A 12,805-nucleotide genomic window follows, 5' to 3' on the forward strand; every position below is an offset into this window, starting at 1 on the left:
TTTATTAATTTGCAACCAGTCATCAAAAATTAGGTACCTGAAAATTGGAGATAGAGAAAAAAGCCCAGAACAAAAGTTGTGGAGCGTTGAAAATTCAACTATTTTCGCTAATCAGATTTTGAAATCGGTTCATTAATTCGTAACCAGTTATAAAATATTACCAAAAATTAGAGATTAAAAAAAAACTCGAAACAAAAGTTGTAGGAAGTGAAAAATTACGGAGGGTGAGGATATGTAGATCACTATGGAGGTCACCAATGGTATGTTTTGGACCCTTGGCATCCATTTGCTGCCATATTATGCCCCTCTAACAAAAAATGGCCTTCTTGTAATTTTTAACGCTAACCATCCCTACTCCAGAGATCAATTCTAGGTTCCAAAAGAATCACATTCCCTAAGTTTGACTTTATTTGATCAATAACAGGTTTCAAGCCTCAAGTCATGAAATGTAAAATTATTAAAACTGCGTCACTTTGAAGAGTCATATCCTGGGGGAGGGGGGTTAAGCTGAATTGCAAATTTAATGCAATTTTTAGCAAATCAAAAATTGTTGAGCTTTAAAAACTTTTTAAATTTTAGAATAAGTAAAAAATGATTATACCTATCAAGATTTGTTTATTTTTTGGCTTAGCAATCATTTCCGCATTCATTTTTTTCATGACGATTTTTTGATACATAGGTACCTAATTTTGATCATTTCTTAAAGTACTATCGACCCCTATGGTCAAAATTGGATTTTGGCTCTTGGATTTTTAAAACGTACTTTGCCCCTGCAATTTTCAAAATAGGCAACTTGTTTATCTTACGGTTTTTTTTACTCGTACGCAGTTCCTTCTTATCCAAATCTGAAGTTTGTACCAACACTCTCCGGACACCCTGTATATTTTTTTCAAATTATATCAACCAGTGAATAGCTAGTTGATTCATTTGGGAGTGACCCTTCTACCTATTTTAAAAAAGCCACTTTTGACCCATTCTGGAGCCTCCAACAAATTAAAAAAGTTGTCCAGGATTTTCAAATCATTTGAAGAGGTTTAAAAATTATTTGGTTCAGCACAACCGTCTAAACAGGTGCTCATTTGAGACTTTGTTATCTCAGCCATTTCTGGGCATCAGTTATAATTTCAAAGAAATGCTAAGGAATCAAGCAAAAAGCAAGCGATGGCATGGCGTAGTATGGCATTCGATACCTAGTGGAGTTCGTGGTGGCAAAAGTTGCGCAAATCTTGTAAAGATGGTATATCATTTTGTAAAAGGGTGGACGCAGCAGCAGTCGTGAGTTTTCCATAAGTATTTCAACGAGCTGTAGCAAATATAGGCTAAGAAACGAACGTCGAGAAAATCTTTTCCTGTGAGGAAGCGCGGCTGAAATTCTCTCCATGAACGAAGAATGTTATGTCGCGAGCGAACCGTTCGTCTTATACACGAGCTTATTTATTATTTAAAATTGGAAAATTCTTCTCGGCCGCAACATTAATCTAAAATTTTACCAAATTCCGGCGTTTGTACGAGAACGTTGTTGCTGGTATAATGGAAATTTCGCTAATAGATAACAACGGTTTAGGCGTCAAGGCAGCGATGGTTGTTGCGCGAGATGAGAATACCAATCTTGTGTAATATTTTTCTCGCCTCGTTTCTGAAATCCGCGCGAATTACTTTGGAAATAAGAATAAGAAAGGAGAATCCGACGTTTTTACCCCCGTTCTCGTTCTTGCCAAATAAGAAAGGTGTGTAAAGATTTATTCGGTCGTTTAAATACATTACCGTTGAGCAAATGGTTCTCTCATAAACAAATATAATTGGTATCCATTATACGTAGCTTGAAAATCAATTTATCGAAGCCCCGAGCAGTTTCGTTTGCTTTTATTTCCGTATAGTTTAATTTTATTTTCGTTTTGTTTACAGCAACATTGTGGCGCATGCTTTGATTTGCTGGAGGTCGAGCTTGATTGGTTCTGGTCTTTGTATCACTTCTACTTCTACATATTATTTCGAGGAGTTTGCTGGGAAATGTAGGTAAGTTTGGAGAATGTTGCAGTTTATTCTTCGTCTAGCGAGCTTCTGGAGTGCTGGATATGGGTACCTGAAAGAATTTCTGCGGGGCTTTACTGTAAGTACGTCGAGTGTGGTAAATGTAGCAGATTCGTGTGATATTGTTAGTGTTATTGCCAATATTGTTGTTCTTTTTGTATAACCCTGTACCTAATTGTTGTAATTTATAAACACCATTAATCCTTTTGTTTCAATTCAAAAATATGTTGTACGAGTATGTACCTACCTACTAATTTTCTGAAAATATACATTTTGAACCTCGTTTATAATTTTTTGTAAAATATTTTGTTTTAATTATCCGAAGGAAGAAGGAGACCAAAGGGAAAATTCATTCAAATCCTTTACGATGACATTTAAAAAAAGGATTAGTGATGTGATCTAAAACTTTGCATTTTGGCACACATTTCAATAAAGGAAAAAAGTTCAATTTTTCATGAAATTTGAACTTTGGAGCGTACGAACACCAGAAATGGATTCTCCATATCAAAAAACAATATCGACGACTATTTGTACAAATCAAAAAGCTCCTTATACAGCTCAAAAACTAAATTCAAAAGTTCAAGTATTAGGAGTATAGATATAGAACCTCCTAATGTACTATATTCTCCTGATAGAATATGCCCATTTTTACATCCAAAACTAGTCAAACTAACAATTTGGTGAGTCGTTTTGGTTGCATATCTTGACAATTCGATGGGACAAAGTTGAACTTTAAAAAAATAATTTTTCTTCTTTAATTAAAAGCTAGTAAAGTGTACGAGGGAACGTTTATTTCTAATTAAGCATCGCTAATCACGATTATGACATTTATTTTAATCTTTACTGCATTTTAAAGCTTGAAAGTTCAACTTTTTTTCAAAGAGCTTGATTTTCACAAGAATCTTGAACTTTGGAGCGGTACGATCTTCAGAAATGGTTTCTCCATATCAAAAAACCTTACCGACTAAGTACTATTAGTAAACCTCAAAAGGCTCTGTAAAGCTCACAAAATCAATTCAAAGTTCAAGTATTAGGAGTATCGAACCTCCTAATACTCTATACTCCCCTAATGAAATTGGTCTTATTTTGAATCAAATATACTTACTCGAAAACGACTAAAACTAGCAAATATGAACGTTTTCAAAATTGAGCTTTTTGTCCGAATGAAAGCCAAATAGGCTGTACGAATAGTCGATTATCACTAACAAATAAGCTTCGCTGATCAAATCAAGCTCATTTATTTCAATCGATCGAGCTTTTTCGTACCTGAAAGTTCAACTTTTTCGAAAAAATTCTTCATTTTTCAGTGAACTTTGAGCTTTTTGGCAACACCAACACCGAAAACCGATTCTCCACCTACGAAAACCTCCCCATTCGTAAAGTTCGTACAACCTAAAAAGCTCTCTAAAGTTCGCAAAATTGATTCAATAGTTTAAAATTTATGAAACAGCGCTGCAGGCGGTGAAAATGAGAAGTTCTTTTGAAATCCGGATTTTGGGATACAGGAAAGGTGTATTTACGACGTATTTTTGACGATAACAAAAGAAGTTCCATTTTCTGCCACCTGCAGCGCTGCATCATTTTTTTCAAAATTGTGTTGTCTCAAAATCGATCTTTTTAGCCGAATGAGAGTCAAATAGCGTGTACGAATAGTCGATTATCACTAATTAAGCATCGATGATCTCGTCAAACTCGTTTATTTTGATCGATTGAGCTTTTCTGTACCTGAAAGTTCAACTTTTTTGAAAACAATATTCATTTTTCAGTGAACTTTGACCTTTTTGTTAGAACTAACACCGGAAACGGATTCTCCGTGTGTCAAAACCCCCACTACGACGGTTCGTATGGTCTAAAAAGCTCTCCAAAGCTCACAAAATTGATTCGAAAGTTCAAGTATTAGAAGCATCGAACCTCCTAGTACTCTATATTCTCCTAATGAAATTGGTCTCATTTAGCACCTAAATATACTCAAAGTACTAAAATTATCAAAAATGAATTTTTTAAAAATTGAGCTTTTCAGCCGAATGAAAGCCAAATAGGCTGTAAGAATGGTCGATTATTCCTGATTCGGCATCGCTGATTACATCAATCTTTCGGTCGATTGAGCTTTTTTTTACCTGAAAGCTCGATAATTATGAAAAAAATGTTCATTTTCGATGGAACTTTGAGCTTTTTGGCAGCAACGACACCGGAAACGGATTCTGCGTCTGCAAAAACCCCCTTATTCGTACGGTTCGTACAGTCTAAAAAGCTCTCTAAAGCTCGCAAAATTGATTCGAAAGTTCAAGTATTAGGAGTATCGAACCTCCTAATACTCTATATTCTCCTAATGAAATTGGTCTCATTTTGCATCTAATATACTCAAAAATGATCAAAACTGGAAAATTTGTACTTTTTCAAAATTATTGAGCTTTTTTAGTCAAATGAAAGCCAAATAGCCTGTACGAATAGTCGATTATCACTAATTCTGCATCGCTGATCACGTCAATCTCGTTTATTTTAGTCGATCGAGCTTTTTTCTACCTGAAAGCTCGATAATTATGAAAAAAAAGCTTCATTTTCGATGGAACTTTGAGCTTTTTGGCAGCACCAACGCCAGAAACGGATTCTGCGGCTGTAAAAACCCCCCTATTCGTACGGTTCGTACAGTCTAAAAAGCTATCTAAAGCTCGCAAAATTGATTCGAAAGTTCAAAATTTATGATGCAGCGCTGCAGGTGGAGAAAATAAGAAGTTATTTTGTAATCCTAATTTTGGGATACAGAAAAGGGTATTTACAACGTATTTTTGACGATAACAAAAGAAGTTCTGTTTTCTGTCGCCTGAAGCGCTGCATCATTTTTTAAAAAATTTGTTGTCTTCAAAATTGAGCTTTTTGGCCGAATGAAAGCCAAATAGGGTGTACGAATATTCGATTACCACTAATTGGGCATCGCTGATCACGTCAAGCTCATTTATTTTAAGTTTCGAAGCTTTTTTTCACCTGAAAGTTCAACTTTTTCGAAAAAATCTTCATTTTCAATGAAAGTTTGAGCTTTTTGGCAGCACCAACACCGGAAATGGATTCTCCGCCTGCAAAAACCCCCCCTCGTGCAGTTCGTACTGTCTAAAAAGCTCCCTGAAGCTCGCGAAATTGATTCAAAAGTTCAAGTATTAGGAGTATTGAACCTCCTAATACTCTATAATATTCTCGATTTCTCCTAATGAAATTGGTCTTATTTAACATTAAATAATACTCGAAAATGGCTAAAATTAGCCAAAATGAATTTTTTCAAAATTGAGCTTTTTGGCCGAATGAAAGCCAAATAGGCTGTACGAATAGTCGATTATCACTAAATCAGCATCGGTGATCACGTCAAGCTCGTTTATTGTAGTCAATCGAGCTTTTTGCCAGAATCAACATCAGAAACGGAGTTTGGCCTGCATCCTCATCTGAGTGAGAGGAAAACTTGAATTCGAAGCATACCTAGGTATAGTTCTATTGAAATTTACAGAAGCTTATAAAAAAATCTGAATGAGTCATTTTTGATATCATGTATATTACATTCGCTAAATTATTTACAAAGTACGTTAACAGTAAAATAGTTACAATTTTTGTCATATTGTTTGTAAAAAAAAAAATGTACAGAAAACAACATCTAAAATCTACCTTAGACGCGGATTGAAAAAATAAAATGAGGAGGGGGGAGGAAATGAAATCTCTAGTGAAATTTTCTTATAACGCGTAAATACAAATGGAAATACGAAAGGGTAAAAGGCACAATGTACAAAAGAATAAGGTGTTGGAAATATAACAAAAAAAAAAAAGTGACGTAACAATTATATTTACACAAAATCCACCTGAAATGGATTCAACTTTCGACATTACAAAAAAAGAAATACAGAAATAATAATAATACACATACTGGTTATATTTTTCCCCTCTTATCGAAAATCCCCATACATCAGCGATATTCCTACGTACACTTTGAAAGATTTATTTACCTATGCGAGGGTCGTTGACGACGACAAAAAAAGTAAATAAAAAAAAAAAACAAACAAAATCAATTTGGTAATTAAAAAGACAGAGATTCGTACAAATTACATATTTACGTCGCATCGTGACAATTTTTTTTTTATTTTTAATAAAAAAAAGTACAATATTCGATTACGAATAAAAAAAATCAACGTTTCTTTAGCCTCCAATTTTACATCCAATAGCCTAGATAGTCAATCGAGGGCGGAGGAGGTACTTTTGGCGACGGTTATGGCCTACTTCGAGGGCTTCGTCGTACTTGAATATATTTCGGGTGATTTCTCCGATCACCTGATTAAGATCACAAGTAAGGCAAACATGGTAATCCACGACCTGGTCATTAATTTGGTACTGGCTCCGAGTTCGCCATGTTGCATTGCTGCTGGATGTTCACCTGGGAATCAGAAACAAAAACGACGATGACATTAGTAAAGTTTTGAAGGATTAAATTTGGCAGACGAATCGTATAGTGAGGTTTGAAGTATTGCTCTGTGTCGGTGTCCACTCCTCACCTCCTTTCATGGCTCTATGGTTACCTATAAATTTCTCATCCCTTCTCTCTTTCATCGACAATACTTCAAATCTTTGTAATACGATTCGTCTACGTTGGGTTGGAATTTTCAGCACGTAGGAAAGCAAATTAAAGAAAATGAGCCTCTCACCGTTTAAAACGTGCACAAAAACGCTGGCCGGATTCGCATTCGAAGGCAGACACGTATAGTTTCCCGAATCAGCTAGACTAGCTTTGGTCACTAAGAGTTTGCTAGTTGTGCCAGCTTCGGTTTTTTCCGTTTCCAAACTAATTCCACCTCTGGAAGATTCGAAATCGACTATCGTATTACCTTGGTACCATACCACAGAACCGGGAGGCGAAGAATGAACGTTAACCGAACACGTTAGACTAATCGTGCTGCCTTTCTTCACGTATACGTCTTCGGCGCCTAAGATCATTGCCTGAGCAGCTGCACGTCCATAAAAACAGAAGAAAAAAGAACCATAAAAATTTACAGTCACATTTTGAGGTTTTGTTTTATTTATAAGTAGGTATATTAGGTAGGTAAGTATTAAACTCAAAGGTTCAGATTTACATATGAGAAGAAATTATAGAGACGAGGAGGAGAAAGGAGGAACCCGAACCAACCATGAAGCCAATTTCACACAAACTTTTTTCAAAAAGCATTTCTTATAAGTATTAATTTCAATGCCCCCCTCCCCATTGCCAATCTCATGCATGAGACATATCCAAAAATTCAACAAAAAAAATCGTACTATGAAAGTTCAAGGCAACCAATCAACTCTCTCGAAACACTGAAAAACTTGATAAAGCTCTCGATAAAATACAAAAAATTGAAGGAAAAAAAATCCAAGGCAGCGTTTTTAGCTCGTCCTTCAGTTAGGTTAAATATCTGCATTTACCAGCCATAAATAAATTAGCTAAAGAGGCCCCGTATTTCTCGTCGAATAATTAACGCGATTAACGAACGTAAAAGTTGTCTGAAAAAGAAAAAGGATGGCAGGGCGCGACACAGACATTTAACACCTCGACTTGACTGCGACAAAGACGCATTTAAAAACGTCTTTGTAAGATTATCCTATATAAGACAGGAGGTGGCGAACAAACCTCTTAAACGAAGATGAAATAAAATTCTCGATTGCGAGTGAAAAAAGAACAAGACTGCGAAACCAAATTAGCATAATTTTCTACGACGACGATGAAGAATCGCATGAAAAAACAACGCAGACGTAGAGACTCGACGATGAGGGGCTGCTTGTAGCTTTAGGGGATGAACGCCTCGTATTCGAAATAATTTCCAATTTATGCAAGAATCAGCGAGAGTGGGAAGAAAAGAAATATAAGAATATAGCGGAGATTTCGTTACAGTTTTGATACCTACACTTGTTTCTCATTTCGCGATTCGTGTCTTTGGGTAAGATGAAGAATCACGTGGCAGAGACATAGACAGCGACATCGGCGGCGGCGAAGATTCAATTTCGAGCACCGGAGATTAAATCTTGGGCAAAGAATTCGCGGCAGCGTGTATAAAAATAACGAATTTAGCGAGCTCGAGAGAACTTCATCGCTGTTTAAATAATTTTAGCAGAAAAATACTTGTAACAGCTTTTTACTAAGAGTCGAGGTGATTTAAAATTCGAGCAACAGACATTAATTATTTCATTTATAATCGAATTATTTATGAAGACAATTAGCTTGGTAAACATCTTGTCAATTTTTTTCGAATTTTAATCGTTGTATTAGTATAATAGTTGGATATACTTTGAGCCTTCCAATTGAACCTTACGAGTATTTTCCAGCTCGAAATCAAATTTTGCTAATTATGGTACTTCAGTCATCATTAGGAATCACCAACCACATGTCCTCCCTTACATCAATACACTGATCCGAAACTGGTTGGGGATAACGGGTTGGAAAATATAAATTCATGTTTGAATAATTTCTCAAAATACATTCCATAATTGAATCGGTGGGAACGGAAAGGGGCTAAGTCCATTTTCGCACTTTTCAGGAATAACAAAAAACTGATTTATTTGAAAATCAAAAATTTTTGGTAAACATGCTTAAGGTCATTTAAAGAGGACCCCAAGACACAATTTTTAGCTCTGTTTAGAAAAAAAAATATTCACGTGCACCGGCGCTGTTGCTGCCTAAACAAATGGGACTTAGACCCTTTCTGCACCCAATCGACAAAATTTCTTTTGAAATTGCTCGGGCACGAATGGGGCTTGATTCTACATCTAAGTACATCATTTAGACTGCTATCTCGTTTAAATTGACCAAAAACCCCTTGAGTTCTAAGACTTTTTGCCGAAGTTGTTAATTTTTTCATCATTTTTCAGTTCAGAGATTAACTTAAATTTCAAAAAATGGTCTTCTCAAAAATGTTAGTTATTTTTCAAGAAACCAAAAAAATTTTACAAAAAAGTCATAAATGCGGATCCGCCCTTTTTCTGCGCCCAAATACCACTTTCCTGGCAGTTTTGCGGAAATCTGACATCACCAGTCGATCCGCCGTACTTTGAAACCCCTATATCCGTGAAAAAATTTTTTTCCAAAAATGTGACTTGTTACCTTTCCGTTCCCACCGATTCAATTAACAAGAAAGCTACACTGCAAGCGAACTCATCAAAATAACATAATTGAACTGGTTTCTTCGGAAGGCACTTTGGAGAATATTTACAAATTAGATTATAAAACCCCAAGAAACCAGTTTCTACACCATCAAACACCCAAATTAGCAAGCTCGAAGCGTGAACACCAAACAAACCGTTACAATTCAACGTTAAAATCAGCTTATTATGCAGCATTTTTTGAATCACTGAACTGGTTGCGATAAAAATACACTTATTTGTTCTAAAAAAAGAAATCCCCAAAGTCTAGAAAAATAACAAAAAAGACAAATTTTGAAAAATCTGTGTAAAATGAAATATTTTACTCATTTTTATCACAATTCACAACCAGTTGAAACCGGTTTCTAACATATCAAACCGGTTTATCAAACTGATGCCAATATGAACAATTCTACATCAGATCAATGGATTGAATGAACGCCCACTGAATCATTGAATAAAATATTTTACACAATAGTAACTTTATTGAATCATAATTTGAAAAATATTGAACCGGTTTTGATGAAACTGCTTTTTTTTGACGAGCCACAAAACCTTTTCAAACAATTTAATGCGTAATATACAAAAGCCACACAAAAACTTTTGAAAATTCATCAGCCAATAAAACTCAAAAACTGCCGCCTCTTCCACACACATCCTGAACTCATTCGAAACCGGTTCTCTCATAACCATGAGCCAGTTTTTTCAAACTTATTTCAGAAATTTACATTTTCACATCACAGTTCTTGTTACAATCTAGTTTAGGTGAGACATCATAAAACAGAAGCAACTTAATTCTTCTGACAAAACAGTCTGAACCGGTTTCTCACTAACGACTTTCATCCGCAATCAACTAATCACCTTATACCTACATTCTATGTAACCATCTCACTTCCTCGTATCATTGAAAAATGTAGTGGAGACACTGATGATGATCAGCCCAGCTTCCTGGTAGTCACATGATTGAAACAACCAGCGAATTTAAACTGGTTTCACTCATCACCTCTCATCTTGAATGGAAAGGAATTAATTTCATGCCTTGATATATTTGGATCAAATTTTGAGGACCACTCACCATTGGAAATTATATTTCAAACACAAAACATCCGTCTCTGAATAAATTCATTCTTTGCCATGTTATTCCAGATCCGATGAAAACAGTTTTTCATCACACAAATACTGGTTCAAAACCGGTTTCATGAGTAAGTTTTCACAAAAGTTATAGCAACATGAATGAGATGAAAGATGACCGTTCTAAGTCAACTTATTCCTTGCCTCACCAATCTAAAGCAGATGAAACTGATTTATCAACAAACAAGTCCGGTTTGAAACTGGTTTATTCGCAGGTTGATGTTCACTATTTTACAAACTGTATGAGAAAGGAACACAAAAAAGTTTGAAAGATGAGACTTCTGAGTAAATTTATCCTGTGCCATAGATGCTCATTGAGAACAGGTGAAACTGGTTTCTCATCAGACAAATCCTGTTTAAAACCGGTTTTGTAAGTCGGTTTTTTGTAAGTCGGTTTTCTCCATTGACAAGCTATAGAAGAAAAGAGCAAGAGCGAGATTGAAAGATGTATTAGCCTTCCACTGAATTTATTCACTTCCTTACCCGTCTATACTTACAAGGGAGGTGCCCGAGGTGACATGCACCGATTTAAATGATTCTTGCACCATTGGATAGAGGACATCGAACATAGTCTACCACAGAATTTTCAGGTGCTGAAGTTGATATTTCGATTTTTCAGACCAATTTTTTGATTTTCACATTGCAATTTTGAAAAATTGGCCAAAAATAGTCGGCGGAGGTCGCATACCGAAACCTTCCATATTATTTGGGCATTTCAATACATATGATAAGAGTAGCCCACGGTGAAATTTTCAGCTGCTGAAGTTGATATTTGAGCCCTCCAGGGCGATTTTTTTATTTTTACATTGCGATTTTGAAAAATTGGCCAAAAGTAGTCGCGGAGGTCGCATACCGAAACCTCCCCTATTATTTGGGCATTTCAATACATATGATGAGACTAGCCCACGGTGAAATTTTCAGCTGCTGAAGTTGATATTTGAGCCCTCCAGGGCGATTTTTTGATTTTCACATTGCAATTTTGAAAAATTGGCCAAAAGTAGTCGGCGGAGGTCGCATACCGATACCTCCCATATTATTTGGGCATTTCAATACATATGATGAGACTAGCCCACGGTGAAATTTTCAGCTGCTGAAGTTGATATTTGAGCCCTCCAGGGCGATTTTTTGATTTTCACATTGCAATTTTGAAAAATTGGCCAAAAATAGTCGGTGGAGGTCGCATACCAAAACCTCCCATATTATTTGGGCATTTCAATACATATGATAAGAGTAGCCCACGGTGAAATTTTCAGCTGCTGAAGTTGATATTTGAGCCCTCCACCCAGTTGACCACATGCTAGCAAAAAGCTAGCGTTTTATTCGCGTTTTGATAAGTTGCTAGCAATTTACTCGATTTTTGTGGTCAGCAATAATTGTCTCCCTAAAAGTAAGCGATTTTCTTGCAGTTTTTCGCTAGCAAATTCAATTCTAGCAATTTTCAAGCTGTTTTCCAGCAACTCTCAGCTAGCTTTTACTTCACTATAACTTGCTCGCCTTATGCTAGCGTATTACTGGCAGATACTTGCTCGCAATTCTATGCTAGGACAGTTCAAGCAATATTCTCGCATATCTCAGCTAGCTTTTACTTCACTTCATACATGCTCGCCTGATGCTAGCGTATCACTGATGGATACTTGCTTGCAATTCTATGCCAAGAAAGTTCAAGCAATATTCTCGCATATCTCAGCTAGCTTTTGCCTCACTCTATACCTGCTCGCTTAATGCCAGCGTATCACTGACTAATATGTACCTGCTCACAGTTTTATGATAGGAAACTTCAGGTAATATTCTTGCATCTCTGAGCTAGCATTTACTTAGCCATCTGGCTCTAGAAAAATGTGAGCATATCTCTAGTTTCTGCATCTGGTGACTTGGCGTTTTCTTTGTAGCCAAATGATAGGAACGTGCTACCAGATCTTACGCATTTCTCACCAATAAACCTTTTTCTGCGTTATTTATTGTAGCAAAATGCGAGCAAGTATCTTTTCCATCCCACAGCGCGCGTACAAAAATCATTAAAAATATTCCTGCATATGACAATAAGAGTAATTGCACCCCCCCTGCCGATCTTCCAGGGCAACTTTTTTCTTAAAGGGGACAACAAAATTTCATCAAATGGACATGGAAAGCTGTAATTTACTCTACACTCCAATTATTTTAACACCCTCTGAAGACGACTTCAGGTGGGTTCAAGTCATTTTAGAGCCTCCAGTAGGCTTTTGAAACTTGAAATTCCCACAACATTAATTTATCAATTGGAGTTGGCAAGCTGAAATTTACTTCGTAGGTTTCAAATGGCTTTGAAGCTTCCAGCTACTTTTAGGAAATTCCAATTTTCCACAAAACGCCATACAACCTTCGAAAAGTCGCTGGAGGCTTCAAAACGACTTAAAATCCACAAGCAGTCGACTTCGTAGCGTATTAAAATTAGTTTGCAGAATGAATTTCGACTCTCTATCTCAGTTTGATGAAATTTTGTGAAAATTTAAAGTTTCAAAAATCT

General features: G+C 36.1%; 1 protein-coding gene across 4 annotated transcripts in view; it reads right to left on the bottom strand.

Moving 5' to 3' along the window:
- Nucleotides 1-5,549: 5,549 nt before the first annotated feature.
- LOC135846965 (cell adhesion molecule DSCAM-like) overlaps nucleotides 5,550-12,805 on the bottom strand; it is a 640,919-nt gene continuing 633,663 nt past the window's right edge. For all 4 annotated transcript variants that reach the window (XM_065366342.1, XM_065366343.1, XM_065366341.1 and 1 more), the window contains 2 exons: nucleotides 6,708-7,007; nucleotides 5,550-6,439 (listed from right to left, as the gene is read on the bottom strand). In XM_065366342.1, the coding sequence (XP_065222414.1) occupies nucleotides 6,333-6,439; nucleotides 6,708-7,007 (407 nt within the window). In that variant the 3' untranslated portion in view covers nucleotides 5,550-6,332. The remainder of the gene's footprint in view (nucleotides 6,440-6,707; nucleotides 7,008-12,805) is intronic.

This window comes from Planococcus citri, chromosome 5 (assembly GCF_950023065.1).
Source record: "Planococcus citri chromosome 5, ihPlaCitr1.1, whole genome shotgun sequence".
In the NCBI taxonomy this organism is placed as follows: Eukaryota; Metazoa; Arthropoda; class Insecta; order Hemiptera; family Pseudococcidae; genus Planococcus; species Planococcus citri.